Here is a 19,247-nt window from a genome sequence, read left to right as displayed (position 1 = left end):
TGTTCCCCCTTACTTGCGCGTGCGCGAAATCATGACGTTTTATCTTGTTGCTTGGTTGAGCTGAATGTGATTTATATAACCTACTTTCCATGAGCATAAGGTACACTTGAGGCACACTCGGGGAGAATGTCCCTGTACTTACTGTAAGTCGCTCTGGATAAGAGCGTCTGCTAAATGACTAAATGTAGTTAATTTGACTCAAATACTGGCTAGTATAGTAGGTATAGTAGCCTATAGTAAGTTGTATTGCTCTATCTCTTACTGATGAAACGTATTACTGATCACAGTATAATACATCAACAGCATTACTGTATTGCTTTATAAATGGTCATACTGTTATATACAGAGGTGAACCACAGCATAAAAGACTGATGTGTAGATGACACTTAAAATAGGAGGGGGGAACCACTTTCCTCACTTGCAGGTAAATATGTTACTCACATAATGATCACTGTAAAATACATCCCCAGCATTACTGTATTGCGTCCGATCAGACTGTAATATTTACATTTAGTCATTTAGCAGACGCTCTTATCCAGAGCGACTTACAGTAAGTACAGGGACATTCCCCCCGAGGCAAGTAGGGTGAAGTGCCTTGCCCAAGGACACAACATAATTATGCATGGCCAGGAATCGAACCGGCAACCTTCTGATTACTAGCCCGATTCCCTAACCGCTCAGCCACCTGACTTCCATAATATACAGTGGGAAATGTAGGGAAATCAGTTCCCCATGTGTTCTCAGTGTAAAAGACTGGCGTATAGTTGAAACTTGTTATACATAATGATCACAGTAACATACATCACCAGCATCACTGTATTGCTTTATAAATGGCCAGGCTGTAATATCCATGGGGGGAGCAACTTTCCTCAGGCCTCCAGGGAAATCTGTTCCTCCTGTGTTCAATTCAAATTGGGATACCTTAGTACCGTAAATTACAGTACTGTAGCGCTACTACTGTAGGCTACACTAGACGGATTAGCACTGAAAAGAGGGACTAACAATTGAGCAATTATATATACTACATAAATATTATAGATTATATATAAATCACATTCAGCTCAACTAAGCAACAAGAGAAAACGCGCACACACACAAGGAAGGGGGAACAGGGCAACTGAATTATCCAGAACACCGGTGTCAGTACCGGTCAGTACTGACCGTAAAACTAGCCCAGTAGCCGGTTTTCTGATTTCAAATACTATTAGTGACGTGAGGCTTTTGATTGAGTTTTTCCAATTGTATCACATGATTGAGAAGGTTTAGACTAGCTTTTGTGCCCTACCCCTACTATAAAGAGGCCCAACTGTACTTTTTATTAAAGTATGTGAAGGATACACGTGTGCACAGTGTAGAAATATAATGTTGTGTAAAAGTTATGACCATTCTAGTGATTAGTGGTAAAACATAATTTAAAACCCCATTTAGGACCAGTTTCCCAGACATGGGTTAAGCCTCGTCCTAAAGAGAAACATTCAATGAAGATCTCCACTGAAAACGTTTTTTTTTTTTTTTTGACTGGGACAAGGCTTAATCCATGTCTGGGAAACTGCTCCTTAGAACGTCATGATACATTTCACATGAACACTCCTCAAATACTCCTTTGAGCACCTGTAATAATACATTGACATTGCATCTGAAATGACACGACACAGACACTGAGATATATATTTGTGTTAAAAAAACACACACACTTTAGTTAATTTGAACATTAGACTGTGGGGTGAACGAATAACGCATCAAAACATACCAAATCAAACTTTCAAACTATCTAGGCTAAAGTAAATACATTTGTAACGTGTAGGAGTGCATGAATCAGAATCAGAAAGGGTTTTAATCGCCATGAAAGTTGGCACAGACAAGTAAATTACTTTGGCAGGAAGGTCGATACATTCAACATATAGGAATATATCTTAAATAAGTGGTGTAAGTTTAAACAAGTCTACAAAGGGTGCAAAGTCTACTTAACTAATACTAAGGGGACAGGTATGCCAAATAAAATTAATATAAAGTATAAAATAGCCATCATGTACAATATAAAAATACAAATAGGGTGCTTAGTGCAAATATTATGTGGGTGCAAAAATGGCAAGGGTGCAATATATGGCATGAACAGAAAATACATACATGTATAAACACTTAACAACTGCAATACTGCAATACCTGTGAAGAGAAGAGAGGGCGAAAAGAGGCAGGGGGAAAAGACAGCAACAACACTACCTTTTCTATTTAGAACCTGAGCCGCTTAACGAAACTGGTCACACTCAGACGAGTGCCAAGACTGAAAACAGTTCCTATCACGAACCAAGCAAAGTCTCTTGCCATTACATTCTGGTGCAGAACAAACTACTCTGGTTTTATTCTCAGCCTTTCGTTTCCGATAGCATAGCCAACATCTCCGAGGGGACTCTTCCAATGTAGGGACATGGGCTGTGTGGACTGATGATGGAGGTGAAGGAGGGACAACACGCTTTGGTGAACGCAAAGGGAAGCTCGCTTGAATATCGATACCTCCCAGCTGACGTGCCAGGTTTTCTCTGAAATCTATCTGTGTCAAGTTCATTAGTCTAGACACATCCGCTGGTTCCGCATGAATAAGTTGCCATTCCTTGAACAATATGAAACTATTTACTACGGCAATGTCTATGAAGTGGAAAAAAAGAGTCTTCCACCACTTATTCGTTTTTTGTAGGAAGCCATATGATTTTATCATTTGGTCTGACCTATCAACACCACCCATGTTTTTGTTATAATCACTGATGACAGTGGGCTGGGGGGATACTTCCTTTGTCCAGTTGCCACCATTTTTTACAAACCTAGTTGTTTCAGTCGTGTCATTCGCACTGTGGAAATTAGACAGGCATGTGACGGCACGCGTGTCCTTCCACTGGATTAGAAGTATATTCCCCTCAATCCTACACCACCTCATATCCCCACGGGTTGTCGTGCGTTCCCATCTTTTGACGTCTTTATATTCTGTGGGAATCTGTTTCCGATTCACCTTGCATGTCCCACAGGCGTTAATTCCCATTTCTAACAACTTCACCATAAGAGCTGGGGATGTGTAAAAGTTGTCAAACCAAACATTGTGGCCCTGGTCTTTGAATGGCTGCAGTAACGATTCAACTACTGTGGTGGCCAAGTCAGTGTCACGCTCAACACTGCTACCTGTGTAGATATTAAAGTCCAGAGTATACCCCGAGTCTGATGTTGCAATTACCCATAACTTGAAACCCCACAGAGTAGGCTTGCATTTCATGTATTGTTTAAATCCTGACCGACCTTTAGACTTGACCATACGTTCATCTATTGCGAGATTTTGGTTAGGCTGAAAGAGTTGCTGGCATTTTTGTTTGAGGTGGTCCGTAAGATAACGCAATTTATTAAGGCGATCCTGATTATCCTCCTTGAGAGGGTCTACAACATGTAGAGCTGCCAAAATAGCCTTGAAGCGGTCACGCGACATAAATCCCCTTGCCCACGAACCCTGAAGTGACTTGGTTCCCCAATGGCGATGGAAGTCAGGGAGAACTGAAAACCCCATGTAAATGAGCAAACCAAGAAATGTGTAAAATTCATTGATGGTCACCTCCATCCAAGTTCCTTTGTCGCTGGAATATGTCGGACAGTTTAGGACGAGCGCCCACCCCTGATGATTTGTAAAGCTGCATATGTCAGCAACTACAGCCTCAGTAAAAAACAGCATGAAAAAGTTCATTTCTTGCAACATCTTCTTTGTGCCGGACCCCAGAGCCCGACATACGTTTCCTAAGTCAATACCCAAAGGACGTCTAGGACTAAATGGAATAGGATTTGGTGCGTTTAAATCCGAGTCAGAGTAGGAGGGATAAGAAACCCAATCAGGCTCACGCTTTGCCTCAGGATCAGGTTCCATCTCCTCCTCATCCGTCTCTTCCTGGAGCAGTTCCTGGTCTAGCAGATCCTCCTCTTGTGTGCTCATGCCCTCATGAGCCACGTCCTCTTCTTTGAACCACAGATCATCAGTCAGCTTCCTCCTCTTCTTGAGGGTTCTGAACTGGGTGCCATCATCTCCATCCATCTCTACAACAGAAAAAAGGTACAACAATTGGTAGCCAGTTGTGTGTTTTTCACCAATCCGTACACTGAACAAACAGTCACCAAAAGATGGTAGAATAACCACAGGGTTTCCCGCAGCACTTTTCAGTTAAGGCAGCCACCTAAGCAACACACGCCTGCCGCCTTAACTATGTCCCCCCCCCCCCCCCCAAAAAAGATTAAAATAAATAAATAATAGCCATATCCTCCTGTTTTCATTCCAAACCGTGACCAACGCCAGTCTCCCTTCTCTGCAGAACGCATTAATCTATCGCACAAACTAGCAGCCCCCCCCCCTGGTCTGACAGCAAACCCCACCCTACCACCTTAACTAACACATTTTCTGCGGGAAACCCTGAACCAGAATGTACACCTGCTGAATCAGAATCAGGGTTATTGCCCAGTAAATGTACACATACAAAGAATTTGCTTTGATAGGTTGTTTGCATAACAATAAACATAGTAAGTAGATAAAACAAGTAATTAAATCTTTTTTTAACATACACTACTAATAACCTACCGGTATATAACAATGTGTACAATATGACTTAAGTAAATGAAGAGCCATATAGGATAAGCAAAAATACACCGCATTAAGTTTAAGAAGATGTGCAAGACAGTATTGCAGAAGAAGTGCCTTAACGTAACGGTGAAATCTGTCAGTGGGGGGACCCTGACCTTGTGGATGAGGCCAGCTGCGGATGGGAAGATGCCGTTTTGGTGGCGTGAAGTTCTGGTCCTGATAGATTGCAGCCTCCTGCTGTGGGGAGAGTGTCTGAAACAGTTTGTAACCAGGATGAGAGGGGTCAGACATTTGTTCCTGCTTGCTTTAAGGCCGTGGAGACCTTGAGTCTGCTAAATTTGTCTCTTTCGCATGATTGTCGTTGAGAAATCTCAGATTTGATTGTAGTTTTTGATATTTTATATATTTTATATTTCAATGTACGCATGTGCAAAGTGCAATACCAACACAAATGGTGGCGCTGTATACCAAATATCACCTAACGTGCAGCGAAATAAAATCAGTAAACGGCGAAGAAGTAGTACACAACGGCGGTACATTTTAAAGCGCAAAGAATGTGAGCTGGCTCGCAATAAACAAACGCTAGTCAGATAAACATTAACAATACCTCCGCCTATGTTACAATGGTTATTGCTGTTGTATAACGTATTTAGTCACAACATGTTTTGTCGCTGACCTGCCTCCTATAACTAAAACATCCATGTTGACAAACAACAGTGGAGTATGTGAACAATGCCGCTTGCGTAGCTTTCGCGTGTACACGTACGATAATTGGAGTTTACCAAGGCATTAAGTGTTCTAGCATTCCTAATGTTCATAGAAGTAAGATACTTATACCAGAGTATACTTAAGAATAATACTTAACGTTACGTCGATGTTTCTTCGACATTCCGCGACGTTGAAAGAACAACAACCTATCACGTTTTGATAGGTTTGAACAAGGACTAACGATTGAGCAAAACAACTTACTATAGCCTACTACTATACTTTAAAGGCTGTATTTGAGTGCAAATTAAACAACAAACATAAACAAAATTACCTTATGCTCAGGGAAAGTAGGTAGAGTACACTATAAACTAACACACGCGATTATATATAAATCACAGCTCAACTAAGCAACAAGAGAAAACACGCGCGAGCAAGGAAGGAGGAACAGGACAACTGAATTGTCCGGAACACAGGTGTCAGTACCGACCGTGAAACTAGCCGAGTATCCGGTTATCCGATTTCGCCTTCAGAATAAGGGCATGGCCTCAAGCAAATACTATTATTGACATCAGGCTTTTAATTGAGTTTTTAAATTGTGTCACATGATTGAGAAAGTTTAGACCTGCTCTTGTGCCCTACCCCTACTATAAAGAGGCCCAACTGTACTTTTTATTAAAGTATGTGAAAGATAGCCTACATACGTGTGCAGGCAATGAAGAACAGCAGACCGTGTAGAAATATAATGTAGTGTTTAAAAGTTATGACCATTCTAGTAATTTGTGGGAAAACATAATTTAAAACCCCATTTAGGACCAGTTTCCCAGACATGGGTTAAGCCTCGTCCAAAAGAGAAACATTCAATGAAGATCTCCACTGGAGTGGGGACAGAGACAGATTCAAGGAGTCGAAGAACAGGTTTAGCAAAGTGTTGAGAGAGGCTAAACGACTATACTCAGAGACACCAGTTCTCTGCTAACGACTTGGCTTCTGTCTGGAGAGGGCTCAGGCAGATTACTACAAGCCCAGAGCCCCCCACACCACTAACGACTCTCGTCTGGCCAATGACCTGAACGAGTTCTACAGCAGATTTGAAAGACAATTGGACTGTCCTGTACTACACCTTCCCTCCCAAGAGGCCTCCTCCCCTCTCACCACAGTGATGACTCTCTTCATTCAGGAGAGAGAAGTAAACAGACTTTTCAAGAGGCAGAACCCCCGCAAAGCAGCTGGGCCGGACTCTGTCTCTCCTGCCACCCTCAAGCAATGCGCTGACCAGCTGTCTCCGGTGTTCACCTACATCTTCACCACCAACACCTGTCTCAAGTCCTCCACCAACATCCCTGTGCCCAAAAAGCCAAGGCCAACAGGACATAATGACGGCAGACCCGTCGCCCTGACCTCTGTGGTAATGAAGTATTTTGAGCGCCTGGTGCTGGCATACCTCAATTACATCACAGACCCTCTACTGGACCCCCTGCAGTTTGCCTACAGAGCCAACAGGTTTGTGGACGATGCAGTTAACATGGCCCTCCACTTCACCCTACAGCACCTGGACTCCCCAGCATTCTACTCCAGGATCCTGTTTGTGGACTTCAGCTCTGCCTTCAACACCATCATCCCTGTCAACACTGTGGAGTCCTTCCACTTCCTGGGCACTATCCTCTCCCAGGACCTCAAGTGGGAGCTGAACATCAGTTCCCTCACCAAGAAAGCACAACAGAGGATGTACTTCCTATGGCAGCTGAATAAATTCAACCTGCCAAAGACAATGATGGTGCACTTCTACACAGCAATCATTGAGTCCATCTTCAACCCCTCCATCACCATCTGGTACACTGCTGCTACTGCCAAGAGCAGACTGCAGCGTATCATCCGTACTGCTGAGAAGGTGATTGGCTGCAATCTGCCTACCCTCGAGGACCTGCACACCTCGAGGACCCTGAGGCGAGGGAGGAAGATTGTGGCCGACTCCTCCCACCCTGGACACACTGTTTCAGCCACCCCCTTCCGGCAGAAGGCTGCGGTCCATCAGGACCAAAACCACTCGCCCCAAAAACAGCTTCTTCCCATCCGCTGCTGGCCTTTTCAACAAGGTCATGGGCTCACATAGACTTTAACCACTGCCACATTTGCACACTTGCCATATTTACACACATCATATTTGCACGTTGCAAGTTACCCTATTTGTATTTTTTTTAAATATATTGTATATCATAGCTACTTAACTTTGTATATTTCAATTTTATTCTAAATTCTTACAGACCCTTATTATTAGTTAGACTTTGTACCATTAGTATAGTTAGACTTGTACACCACTATTCAAGATTTATGATCCCTATATGTTGAATGTACGCACCTTCCTGCCAAAGTAAATTCCTTGTCTGTAACAACTTTCATGGCGATTAAAACCCCTTTCTGATTCTTCTGAAAAAGTTTTTTTTAAGACTGGGACAAGGCCTAATCCATGTCTGGGAAACGGCTCCTTAGAATGTACATTACATTTACATTTAGCAGACGCTCTTATCCAGAGCAACTTACAGTAAGTACAGGGACATTCTCCCCGAGGCAAGTAGGACAACGCATTTTTCACGGCCGGGAATCAAACCAACAACCTTCTGATTAATAGCCCGACTCCCTAACCGCTCAGCCATCTGACTCCTAGTAGCTTGACTAGAATGTCAAGATACATTTCACATGAACACTCCTCAAATACTCCTTTGAGCACCTGTAATAATACATTGATATTGCATCTGAAATGACACGACACAGACACTGAGATATATATTTGTTTAAAAAAAACACACACACTTTAGTTAATTTGAACATTACACTGTGGGGTGAACGAATAACAAGAAAAACATACAAAATCAAACTATCTAGGCTAAAGTAAATACATTTGTAACGTGTAGGAGTGCATGAACAGAAGATACATACATGTATAAACACTTAACAACTGCAATACTGCAATACCTGTGAAGAGAAGAGACGGCGAAAAGAGGCAGGGGGAAAAGACAGCAACAACACTACCTTTTCTATTTAGAACCTGAGCCGCTTAACGAAACTGGTCACACTCAGCCGAGTGCCAAGACTGAAAACAGTTCCTATCACGAACCAAGCAAAGTCTCTTGCCATTACATTCTGGTGCAGAACAAACTACTCTGGTTTTATTCTCAGCCTTTCGTTTCCGATAGCATAGCCAACATCTCCGAGGGGACTCTTCCAATGTAGGGACATGGGCTGTGTGGACTGATGATGGAGGTGAAGGAGGGACAACACGCTTTGGTGAACGCAAAGGGAAGCTCGCTTGAATATCGATACCTCCCAGCTGACGTGCCAGGTTTTCTCTGAAATCTATCTGTGTCAAGTTCATTAGTCTAGACTTATCCCTTGGTTTCGCATTGACAATTTGCCATTCCTTAAACAATATGAAACTATTTACTACGGCAATGTCTATGAAGTGGAAAAAAAGAGTCTTCCACCACTTGTGAGTTTTTTGTAGGACGTCATACGCTTTTATCATTTGGTCTGACCTATCAACACCACCCATGTTTTTGTTATAATCACTGATGACAATGGGCTGGGGGGATACTACCTTTGTCCAGTTGCCACCATTTTTTACAAACCTAGTTGTTTCAGTCGCGTCATTCGCACTGTGGAAATTAGACAGGCATGTGACGGCACGCGTGTCCCTCCACTGGATTAGAAGTATATTCCCCTCAATCCTACACCACCTCATATCCCCACGGGTTGTCGTGCGTTCCCATCTTTTGACGTCTTTATATTCTGCGGGAATCTGTTTCCGATTCGCCTTGCATGTCCCACAGGCGTTAATTCCCATTTCTAACAACTTCACCATGAGAGCTGGGGATGTGTAAAAGTTGTCAAACCAAACATTGTGGCCCTGGTCTTTGAATGGCTGCAGTAACGATTCAACTACTGTGGTGGCCAAGTCGGTGTCACGCTCAACACTGCTACCTGTGTAGATATTAAAGTCCAGAGTATACCCCGAGTCTGATGTTGCAATTACCCATAACTTGAAACCCCACCGAGTAGGCTTGCATTTCATGTATTGTTTAAATCCTGACCGACCTTTAGACTTGACCATACGTTCATCTATTGCGAGATTTTGGTTAGGCTGAAAGAGTTGCTGGCATTTTTGTTTGAGGTGGTCCATAAGATAACGCAACTTCTTAAGGCGATCTTGATTATCCTCCTTGAGAGGGTCTACAACATGTAGAGCTGCCAAAATAGCCTTGAAGCGGTCACGCGACATAAATCCCCTTGCCCACGAACCCTGAAGTGACTTGGTTCCCCAATGGCGATGGGAGTCAGGGAGAACTGAAAACCCCATGTAAATGAGCAAACCAAGAAATGTGTAAAATTCATTAACGGTCACCTCCATCCAAGTTCCTTTGTAGCTGGAATATGTTGGACAGTTTAGGACGAGCGCCCACCCCTGCTGATTTGTAAATCTGCATATGTCAGTAACTACAGCCTCAGTAAAAAACAGCATGAAAAAGTTAATTTCTTGGGACATCTTCTTTGTGGTGGTTCGCAGAGCCCGACATACATTTCCTAAGTCAATACCCAAAGCACGTCTAGGAGTAAATGGGATAGGATTTGGTGCATTTAAATCCGAGTCAGAGTAGGAGGGATAAGAAACACAGTCAGGTTTACGCTTTTCCTCAGGATCAGGTTCCATCTCCTCGTCGTCCGTCTCTTCCTGGAGCAGTTCCTGGTCTAGCAGATCCTCCTCTTGTGTGCTCATGCCCTCATGAGCCATATCCTCAGCTATGAACTGCAGATCATTGGTCAGATTCCTCCTTTTCTTGGGGGTTCTGAACTGGGCGCCATCGTCTCCATCCATCTCTACAACAGAAAAAAGGTACAACAATTGGTAGCCAGTTGTGTGTTTTTCACAAATCTGTACACTGAACAAACAGTCACCAAAAGCTGGCAGAATAACCAGAATGTCCACCTGCAGAATCAGAATCAGGTTTGTTGCCCAGTAAGTTTACACATACAAATAATTTGCTTTGAAGGTTGTTGCATAACAATAAACAAAGTAAGTAGATAAAACAAGTACTGACATTTTTTACATACATTTACTAATAGCCTATATAAAAATGTGTAAAATATGACTTAAGTATAAGAGCCATATAGGATAAGCAAAAATTCACAGCATTAAAGATCCCATGGCATGCTGTTTTTGGATGCTTTTATATAGACCTTGGTGGTCCCCTAAATACTGTGTCTGAAATTCAGACATGGTGCAGAATTACAGCCACTACGAGCAATCCTACAATGAGCTTTCCTTAGGACGTGCCATGTATTTGTCTGTAGCTTTAACCCTTAGATGCGTGAGTTCTAAATATTTCCGACGGTCCCCACAGTGTGAGTTATTTTTCCGAAACGGGAGCTAGCTAGCTTTCATTAGCTTCTGGGCTAACGTACCTAGCATAATACTCGTAGCAATGCTACTACCATGCTAGTGTTACTTGTTAGCCTCCTCATTAGTACATTTGGAAGCCTTACTAAACTGTTTGTCCCATAGTATTTGTCTATCGGAAAATATTCAATTGGAATGTTCGAAATCACATATGTGCGACATTATGCTGTGGGGCCCGCATTCGAACAATCACATATGTGCGACGCTACTCTGGGTTAAATGCTAATGAGGAGGAGAGAGGCAGGTTTACTGCCATGCTTCGGTCGTTTGCAAGCCATGATGTCTCTCGAGGAAAAACCAATATCACGCTTGCACGGTCGTAGCTCATTTTCTCATGGGCAGGCCAAATTCTCTGGGCGGGCCAATAGGCAGAGAAAGGGGAGGTAACCTTTCCCCTTATGACGACACGAGGGGAAAATTCCAGATCGGCCGATCTGAGCTATCATTTTCTCAAAGGCGGAGCAGAATACCCAGGGCTGGGTTTACACCTATCGCAATTTCTAGCCACTGGGGGACACTAGGCAGGCTAGGGGAACTCATATTAATGTAAAAAAAAAAAACTCAAAGTGAAATTTTCATGCCATGGGACATTTAAGTTTAAGATATCAAAGACAGTATTGCAGAAGAAGTTAATGTAACGTCAAAGTCTGTCAGTGGGGGGACCCAGACCTTGTGGATGAGGCCAGCTGCGGCTGGGAAGACGCTGTTTTGGTGGCGTGAAGTGTTGGTCCTGATGGATCGCAGCCTCCTGCTCTGGGGAGAGTGTCTGAAACAGTTTGTGACCAGGATGAGAGGGGTCAAACATTCGTTGCTGCTCGCTTCACGGCCCTGGAGACACCTTGCGCACGCGTACATTTAATGGCCGAAATATACTGCACGATGTTTACGCATACGCTGAATGGCTGCCGCACGTATACTGAGTTCGTTTGGTGTGTACATTGTGCACGTCTCCCTGGCCTTTAAATGTACGCATATGCAAAGTGCAATACCAACAAAAATTGTGGCGCAGTATACCAAAGATCACCTGACGTACTGCAAAATAAAATCAGGAAAGAGTGAAGTAGTAGTAGTAGCCAACGGCGGTACATTTTAAAGAGCAAAGAATGTGAGCTGGCTCGCAATAGACAAAGGCTACGGTCAGATAAACATTAACAATACCTCAGTCTATGTTACAATGGTTATTGCTGTTGTACAACGTATTTAGTCACAACATGTTTTGTCGCTTACCTGCCTCTGCCTCCTATAGAAGACATAACTAAAACATCCATGTTGACAAACAACAGTGGAGTAGGCTATGTGAACAATGCCGCTTGCGTAGCTTTCGCGTGTACACGTACAAGCATTTGAGTTTACCAAGGCATTAAGTGTTCTAGCGTTCCTAATGTTAATATAAGTAAGATACTTATAGGCCCACTTAAAATAATACTTACGCTGACTTTATGTTTTTTCGACATTCCGCGACGTTGAGAGAACAACAACCTATCACGTCTTTCCTGTTTCTACTCGATCTGCAGAAGCAGCGGTTGTGGGCCTGTGATTGGTGAACATTTAAATTGTCATGGTATCCAGAATTTTTCAGCCATTCTCCACTTTTCTGAGTTTTTAAATACTTTTCATGTGGGAAAAGCATTTTGGAAAAAATATTAATCATTGCAGAGTATTTTGACATCACTGTTTGGGGGACTTAACGGATGTGTAACTTAAAAACTCCACAAAAAATTAACTAACCATAATTAATGAATTGCCTCAGTTCTGTTTATAGTTCTATTCAATCATGTTAACATTATTTTGAAGATAAGTCTAGAAAGTGTAGTCTGAATTTATTCAACTTTATAAAGCCCAAAAGACAACTCGGGAACAATGCAGTGCAAAACAAACTTTTTATTTAAACAAAATGTATGGAAGTAACATCATGTATGGAAGCCAGGCATATTAGGCATTTGAGGCAAAAATAGACATTAAGATTGACTACTGCAGTTTGCATAAATAAAGGTAGGCTACTTTGAAACCAGAAACTTTGAAATCAGTGTTAATGCAGTCCTAAATTCATACTTTGCAGCATGTATGACAAATTGTTTGACCTAACCAAGTGTTTTCTCAAAACAATGAAGTCGTGGTTTACCAGCCAACATCACTACAAACGTAGAACATTCTGTCATAACATAGTTGTCCACAGGGTGTCGCCGAAGTCTGTAAATGAATAATCAATTTCCCTGTAGTTAAAGGCTCTAACATCAACTGCTTGACAGTTCAAAGCTCTGTAAATGTCCACATTCTAATACACAGATTGTGGAATAGCAGCTTGTAATACACCAGCGTTTCAACAACGTCTTGGGGATAAATCGGTCTGCACACCTGCAGTCAGTATTGGCTTCTCTCCTCTCTAGTTATGGAGAAAAGGACAGGGGTCCATATCATGGCTTTATTTCAGTTGACAGGGTTGATTACTTAGCTTGTACAGCCTGCAATGGTTCAAGGCAACAGAACTAAGGTGGGAGAAGCGATCCCAAACCTGCTGTTGGAGGCCGACAGTAACCAGAGCCGTCAGCTCTTTCCTCTGGAGCCTCGCGGCGCCCCCCTCAGTGCACCATGAGCATGTGCAGGCCGGCTGTCATGACCGCTGCCCCACATAAACAGACGCACATCTGGGCTGGCGGGGCACGGGGAAAGAGGAGGAGGGAGGAGAGGGAGGGGGAGCACCTCAGGGGAGCGGCCGGGAGGCCATGGCCGTGCGACGTGTAAACGGACGAGGCCCCTGAGGGGTCGGCCGTCGTCAAGCACCCGTCGTCCTCTTGGCCGCGTTTCCATGGAGGCTTAAGTTCCTTCCACGGGGCTCTGAACATTCCGAGTGCTGCTTTTTTTTATGTTTCTTTTTTTTCTTCTTCATCTTCTTCCTTTTCTCTTCATCCTGCACCACAGCCCGTTTGGTGTTATCTAATATAAACTTGGGGCAAGGGATGGCCATTGCCATGGACTGCTTGCTGGGGGTAGAAGAACAGTGTCAGAGTGGTCAGAGGCCTGGTGGAGGGGGTCTGGGGGGGCTGTGCATTATCCCTGTGCCCTGTCTCCCCTCTCAGACTGGGGGGTGTCAAGGCTGCGTCAAGGCAGCCCAGATCAGTTTTATTTGGGTTATAAATGGGAATGTTGAAAGAACACTGTGTTTTCATGTTTGCGTTAGGAATACTGTAAGTTTAGCTATGAATGCCTGTTCGCTTGACATGCAGGCCTGAATGAGTGTTTCCATGTACTGTACACAGTTCCTGTGTGTTTACATACTGTGCATTTGAGGAACATGCCTTTGAGTGAGATAGCATACGCACAGACTTTGCTGGGACATTTAAAGAATGTCTGTGTCAGCGTGCGAGAAACAGAAAACGAGTGTGTGTGTGTTTGTATGTTTGCGTGCGCGTGTGGCGAGCTGCTAGGGGACATCCGATCCCCCTTGCTCGCCGCACGCCACGCTTGCTTGCAGGTGGTCTGTCCGCGCTCGGGGGCCAGGCAGATTTAATATTTCATAGGAACGCAGCACGCCCATGGACGCCGTCATTGAGTCCACATGGCCGGCCGGAAAGCTGCTTTGTGAACACTTGGTTGAAATATGCAGCCTTCCAGGCCCCCTCCACCATGCGGCTCACTCAATCTCTGGGCCTCACAATTACAAGCCAGCCACAGCTACAGATGTTGGCAGCTGTCTTTAACCCTCTAGGTTCCGCTGTTGTCTGGCCTAGTAGCTCAGTGCTTTGCGTGTGCTTCTCTGTCGAAAGACTGTGTAAATGGTCACCAGTGGAGTGGGAAGAAGAGAGAGGGAGAACATGAAAAAGGGAGATGTAGAAAAAGGACTGAACGTAGATGCAGAAGGAGAAATGAATGGGGGAAGGAAACAAATGTATGTAGAAGGGAAGGGATTAAAAGAATGAATTCGGGAAAAGTGAAAGTAAAACAGACAGAGAAAGAATAGGGGTAAATCTGGGAGAGAGAGAGAAAGAGAGAGGGAGGGAGAGGGAGAGAGGAAGAGGAAGAGGGAGAGGGAGAGGGAGAGGGAGAGGGAGAGGGAGAGAGAGAGACAGAGAGAGAAAGAGAGACAGAAAGAGAGAGAAAGAGAGAGAGAGAGAGAGAGAGAGAGGTGGAAAGCCAGGAGAGCTGACTGCTGCCTCTCAGCCTGAAGACTTCCAGGCGGAGTGTATTAAGCTGCTCCAGCTATTCCTGGTTTAATGTCCCCCTGCACTTCTACACAGGGTATAAACAGGAAGGCCAAACCAAACATGTTTATGATGCGATTGCAAAATTGGTTGTAAGGAACTAAAGTTCAGCTCAGTGCTTCATTTACTTCCCAACTGATTCCAGTGACAAGCCCACTCTCCTTTTCCCTCTCAGTGTTTGTTGTACAGAGCACATGAAGTGGAGTTGGCCAGTGGCCAAAGAGAGCAGAAGGAACTTCACCAGCACCATTATTCAACAAGGTCAAAACCGATTTAAATGTGGAACCACAGCCAGAGTAGGGCATCTTGAAACTGTTAGGAAACTATTCCGGATCTTAAACAGACCAGGGGGACTGTGTACATCTCCCTAATTGCACATGTCAATTTATGTACAAACGCTTGGTTTAGTCAAGCTCCTTTACTGCCCCCTTAGTTCACCCCCCAACCCCCCAACTGCACCTACCCATACTTAACAGACACACACGCAAATACATCCATGCAAGCATGCACGCATACACACCACTTCCGGCACCTGAGAATCAACAGAACAGGTTGATACTGTGTGTAGTCTTAGTGCTGCAGCCAGCATTCGCTCTCTCTCTCTCCTTCACAAACACACACACACTCACACAATGGCCAATTGTGGCCATTGTGTGAGTCAATGTCCTCCAGGGAACAAACAAGTCGCAGAGACTAGCCATGTCCGTTTCCAGCTTTACAGCTCGTTAATGTTGTGCGGCTTCTCCGGGAACAATGGATTCATCTTGAACTGTGCTTTGCAGCAACTTAGCATGTCTGTATGGTATTAATCCAGCCTGAGCAATTACTCTCTCAAATGTTTACTGTACTGCCCTACTTTGACGTGAGCGAGAAACAAATTGAGAGCTTAATGAGGACCTCACACAGCTCCCAATGACCGATTCTAAAACATAACAGGTGAAAACGGCTCCAAAATACTTTGATGCTTCGTTCCGTGGTCCACTGTACAGTGACCGTAACCTGACCAGAGCAGACGCTTTGCAGCTGTATCTAAAACCGAGAGGTGGGAGGCTACATACAAGCCAATCGTTGGTTGTTCATGGGAGAGTGACCAGAGCAAACAGTGAGTGTATCTACACGGGCTTCACGTGTCGCTTACTCTCCATGAGATCATTTCACACGGACAGTAGAAGGCCAGGCTAAGGCCTGGTCTTGAGTGTGTGTGTGTGTGTGTGTACAGTTCTGCCATGTAAGTTCTTGGACAGACTTACTTGCTCGAGGCCATAATAAGGCGAGAGTGAGGAGATATTTTAGGGCCCTTGTCAGCCTACTACAGCTCCTTTATCATTTTCTTTCCCTCCCTCTCACAGAATCTCTCTTATGTGGCCTACCTACTCTCCACTAAACCAAAGCCTCCACAGGGCTCACAAGAGGAGAAAGTGTCTGAACTCGGCAGAGTATGATGTGCATGAAATGTTGATGTTCTGTTTGACCTCTGACCCCTGGGAGTTAATGACCACATCATAGGGACCTTGCTCTTCACTGAGCCAGGAGGGAGGGGAGATTGGGCGGCTTGAGGGGAAAAAAAACATGCTTCGCCGACAATGGCTTCTTAGTCCTTGAAGTTGGCCATCTTGGATTTGTCTGCGTGGCTGTGTTTGGAAAGCAATCATTGCGTACCAGGGTGTACACTGTCACAGGATGAAAGAATGGAGCAGTGTGGAGCCAGAGGAGCACCTGTGAGCGGGGTAGTTTACAGGTCAGTTCCTGCTGTAGATTTGAAGGGAAGGGACGGCTGTATTTTAATAGTCTGTAGTGGCCACCTCCTCTCCTACTTCTCCAACAATCCATCTGACGGAATATCTTGATCTAGAACATTTACCGTGTATAATAAGAAACACGACATATTGCATTTTAATAACACGTTGACAAGATGTCCCCGATTTTTGTTTGAGTGGTGTAAAGTAACCAAAAGCAGGACGCTTTGGTAGGCTATTGACACCCACCCCAGGTAAGAGCAAGGCTATACCTCTGAACACTAGAGGGCAGCCTATTCAAGGAGGATAGGTGTGTTCATGTGCACATACAGCCCCCCCCCCCCCCAACCCCCATCCCCGCCTCCCCCTTCCCTCACACATACGCATACCTACCCCATCATTCAGTGTCTTCAGCATCTGAGACCTGGCCTCTCGTGTTGGTCTCCAAAAGGCCTGCGGGCGCTTGAGAGTGTGGAGCGCTCCCTGCAGCTCCCTGAGACGTGTGGTCGATGATGCTGCCGCCGTATGGGCTGGTGCCGACGGGACACAGCAGTGGGGCTGACCTTATCCTGGTCCGCGGGAAGGAGGGAGAGACATCCAAACATGTTTGCTCATGCCACGGGAAGCACCGTTTTCCAAGGAGCAGCGGGGCAACATGAAAAAGACGGCGGGAGGGAGCGAGAAGAGGAAGAGACAATGGAGAAGAATGGAGAGAGGACCGGAGGGAGGAGAGGAGGAGGTTGAGAGGAGGAGGTAGAGAGGAGAGGAGGAGGCATAGAGGAGAGAAGGAGGTAGAGAGGAGAGGAGGAGGTCGTGAGGAGAGGAGGAGGTCGAGAGGAGAGAAGGAGGTGAAGAGGAGAGGAGAAGGTAGAGGACAGGAGGAGGTAGGTAAGGACAAGAGAATAGGAGGTAAAGAAGAACTCGACTGAATTGAAAAGAAAGTAGCAAGAAGAGAAGAGGAGGAGGTCGGTAAGGACGAGAGAAGGAGGTGGAGAGAGAAAAGGTGCAAGTAGAGAGGAGAATATAGGGAGGAGAGCAGGAGGTAGGGAAGAGAGGGGTGAGAAGGGAGGGGGGTCTGAGGGAGTCTGGTGGCCACATGTCCCCTCTGTAGCTGGGTGCGTGGTTATTGCAGGGTAGGGTTTCATGCTAAACATCCATGGAGAGGCTGAAAATAAACCCTGTCCAAACACAGCGGCTGGCTGGTGGAGTGGTGAGGACAGGCCCCGCAGGAGCCTCACACACACACACACACACACACATAAACACATACACACACACACACACACACACATAAACACACGCATAAACACACATGCACGGATGTACACCCAGTCTCATTCTTAGCCCCCTCCACCCCAGCCCCCTAAACCTTGAACCCTGAAGCCTAAATGGTCAACTTTGAACCCTAGACCAAGCTTAGGATCATATGATTTCAACTCAGTTTCCTCTTTATTGTTGGGTTATGGCTAACATGTCAGAAGAGCTGTTGTGAAAGTTGATGATAGCGTACCAGAGACGAGGTTCAAGATACCTGTGTCACTTTCACACAATGCTAAGATCAAAGTAGGTCTATTTAAAACGTAACCATTTGCACCTGACTAGCTCAGAAAGGCCTGAAGGATCCACCCCCGTTTGTAAAAAACAAACAAAACAAAAAAAAAGGTTAATGATGGTGACGGAGATGATTGTGTGTTCCTCCAGTCTGAGATAGACGGTATCCATGGCGGGGGTGACATGAAGAGTGCTACATGACAGTTACACACAGAAAAAGATGTTAATTACCTGTTCCTCTTCTGGGAAGAAAATGTAAAAAGACGAGGTCAGCGCTGGCGGGGAGTGAGAGAGCCACATCAAACACGGAGCATGTATGAATCTGTCAGCAATTGAAGAGCTATTACTACAGTAGCTGTGCTGTGCCCTGGGGAGGAACCTGTCAGTTTACTCATTAAAGACCTCCCTTGGCTGCACAGGAGGTTCACACACACCTACTCACGTTTAGACACACAACCACTCACACACACACACACACACACACACACACACACACACACACACACACACACACATGGCTACTCACCTCCTTTAACCATGCAAACACATACACACTTACGTTTACACATACAAGCGCCTGCACACACACACACACACACACAATACAACCATCTCTACACGCTTCAAATAACCCAGGCCATTCAAGTCAGCGCTCAGCCCTAGTCACAGGATAATAGGTGTGAGGGGGCGACTAAGTGTGTGTTTGTGTGTGTGAAATCATCTGTGAAATCAGAGACACAAACACGTCAGACCTCCGTGAAAACCTCACCTCTGCCAACTTCTGTGAACCATTAGAAAAGGATCAGCAACATTTCCCTGACACTGACATGTTACACTTATGCCTCACCCATCCCCTGGACTCCCTCAGAACCCCTCACCGACACCGGAGCGGGGTGCTCCAGCGACCGACCACACCGGCGGTGAGACCCACCCGCCGTTGGAACCTCGATCCTGGGTTTTCTCAAGGGCTTGTTGGCTTGCCGGTCCAGACTGCCGCGGAGGAG

The 19,247-nt window shown here is 45.0% G+C and overlaps 2 protein-coding genes across 3 annotated transcripts; both read right to left on the bottom strand.

Moving 5' to 3' along the window:
- Nucleotides 1–1,815: 1,815 nt before the first annotated feature.
- On the bottom strand, nt 1,816–4,062 carry LOC136949451 (piggyBac transposable element-derived protein 4-like). Its single transcript, XM_067243744.1, has one exon. The coding sequence runs from the start codon at nt 4,058–4,060 to the stop codon at nt 2,246–2,248; it is 1,815 nt and encodes a 604-aa protein (XP_067099845.1). The 5' UTR covers nt 4,061–4,062; the 3' UTR covers nt 1,816–2,245.
- Nucleotides 4,063–8,113: 4,051 nt separating this feature from the next.
- On the bottom strand, nt 8,114–12,244 carry LOC136949388 (piggyBac transposable element-derived protein 4-like). Of its 2 annotated transcripts, none has more exons than XM_067243660.1 (3): nt 12,188–12,244; nt 11,427–11,523; nt 8,114–10,177 (listed from the first exon to the last, which is right to left on the bottom strand). In XM_067243660.1, the coding sequence occupies exons 1-3, from the start codon at nt 12,209–12,211 to the stop codon at nt 8,361–8,363; spliced, it is 1,938 nt and encodes a 645-aa protein (XP_067099761.1). In that variant the 5' UTR covers nt 12,212–12,244; the 3' UTR covers nt 8,114–8,360. The 2 variants fall into 2 exon arrangements, with proteins under 2 accessions (XP_067099761.1, XP_067099762.1); XM_067243661.1 differs by lacking the exon at nt 12,188–12,244 and adding an exon at nt 11,985–12,026.
- Between the last annotated feature and the right edge of the window lie 7,003 nt (nt 12,245–19,247).

This window comes from Osmerus mordax, chromosome 9 (genome assembly GCF_038355195.1).
Source record: "Osmerus mordax isolate fOsmMor3 chromosome 9, fOsmMor3.pri, whole genome shotgun sequence".
In the NCBI taxonomy this organism is placed as follows: Eukaryota; Metazoa; Chordata; class Actinopteri; order Osmeriformes; family Osmeridae; genus Osmerus; species Osmerus mordax.
This window is presented reverse-complemented; position numbering and strand designations above follow the sequence as displayed.

What these genes read in the sequence shown, in the direction of transcription:
- LOC136949451 (XM_067243744.1), bottom strand. Translation starts at nt 4,060, where the DNA reads ATGGATGGAGATGATGGCACCCAGTTCAGAACCCTCAAGAAGAGGAGG.
- LOC136949388 (XM_067243660.1), bottom strand. Translation starts at nt 12,211, where the DNA reads ATGTCGAAAAAACATAAAGTCAGC. An exon ending in CGAAAAAACATAAAGTCAGC is followed by an intron (nt 11,524 to 12,187) that starts GTAAGTATTATT and finishes AAACTGTTTCAG; the next exon opens with ACACTCTCCCCAGAGCAGGA. An exon ending in CAGCTGGCCTCATCCACAAG is followed by an intron (nt 10,178 to 11,426) that starts GTCTGGGTCCCC and finishes TTTCTGTTGTAG; the next exon opens with AGATGGATGGAGACGATGGC.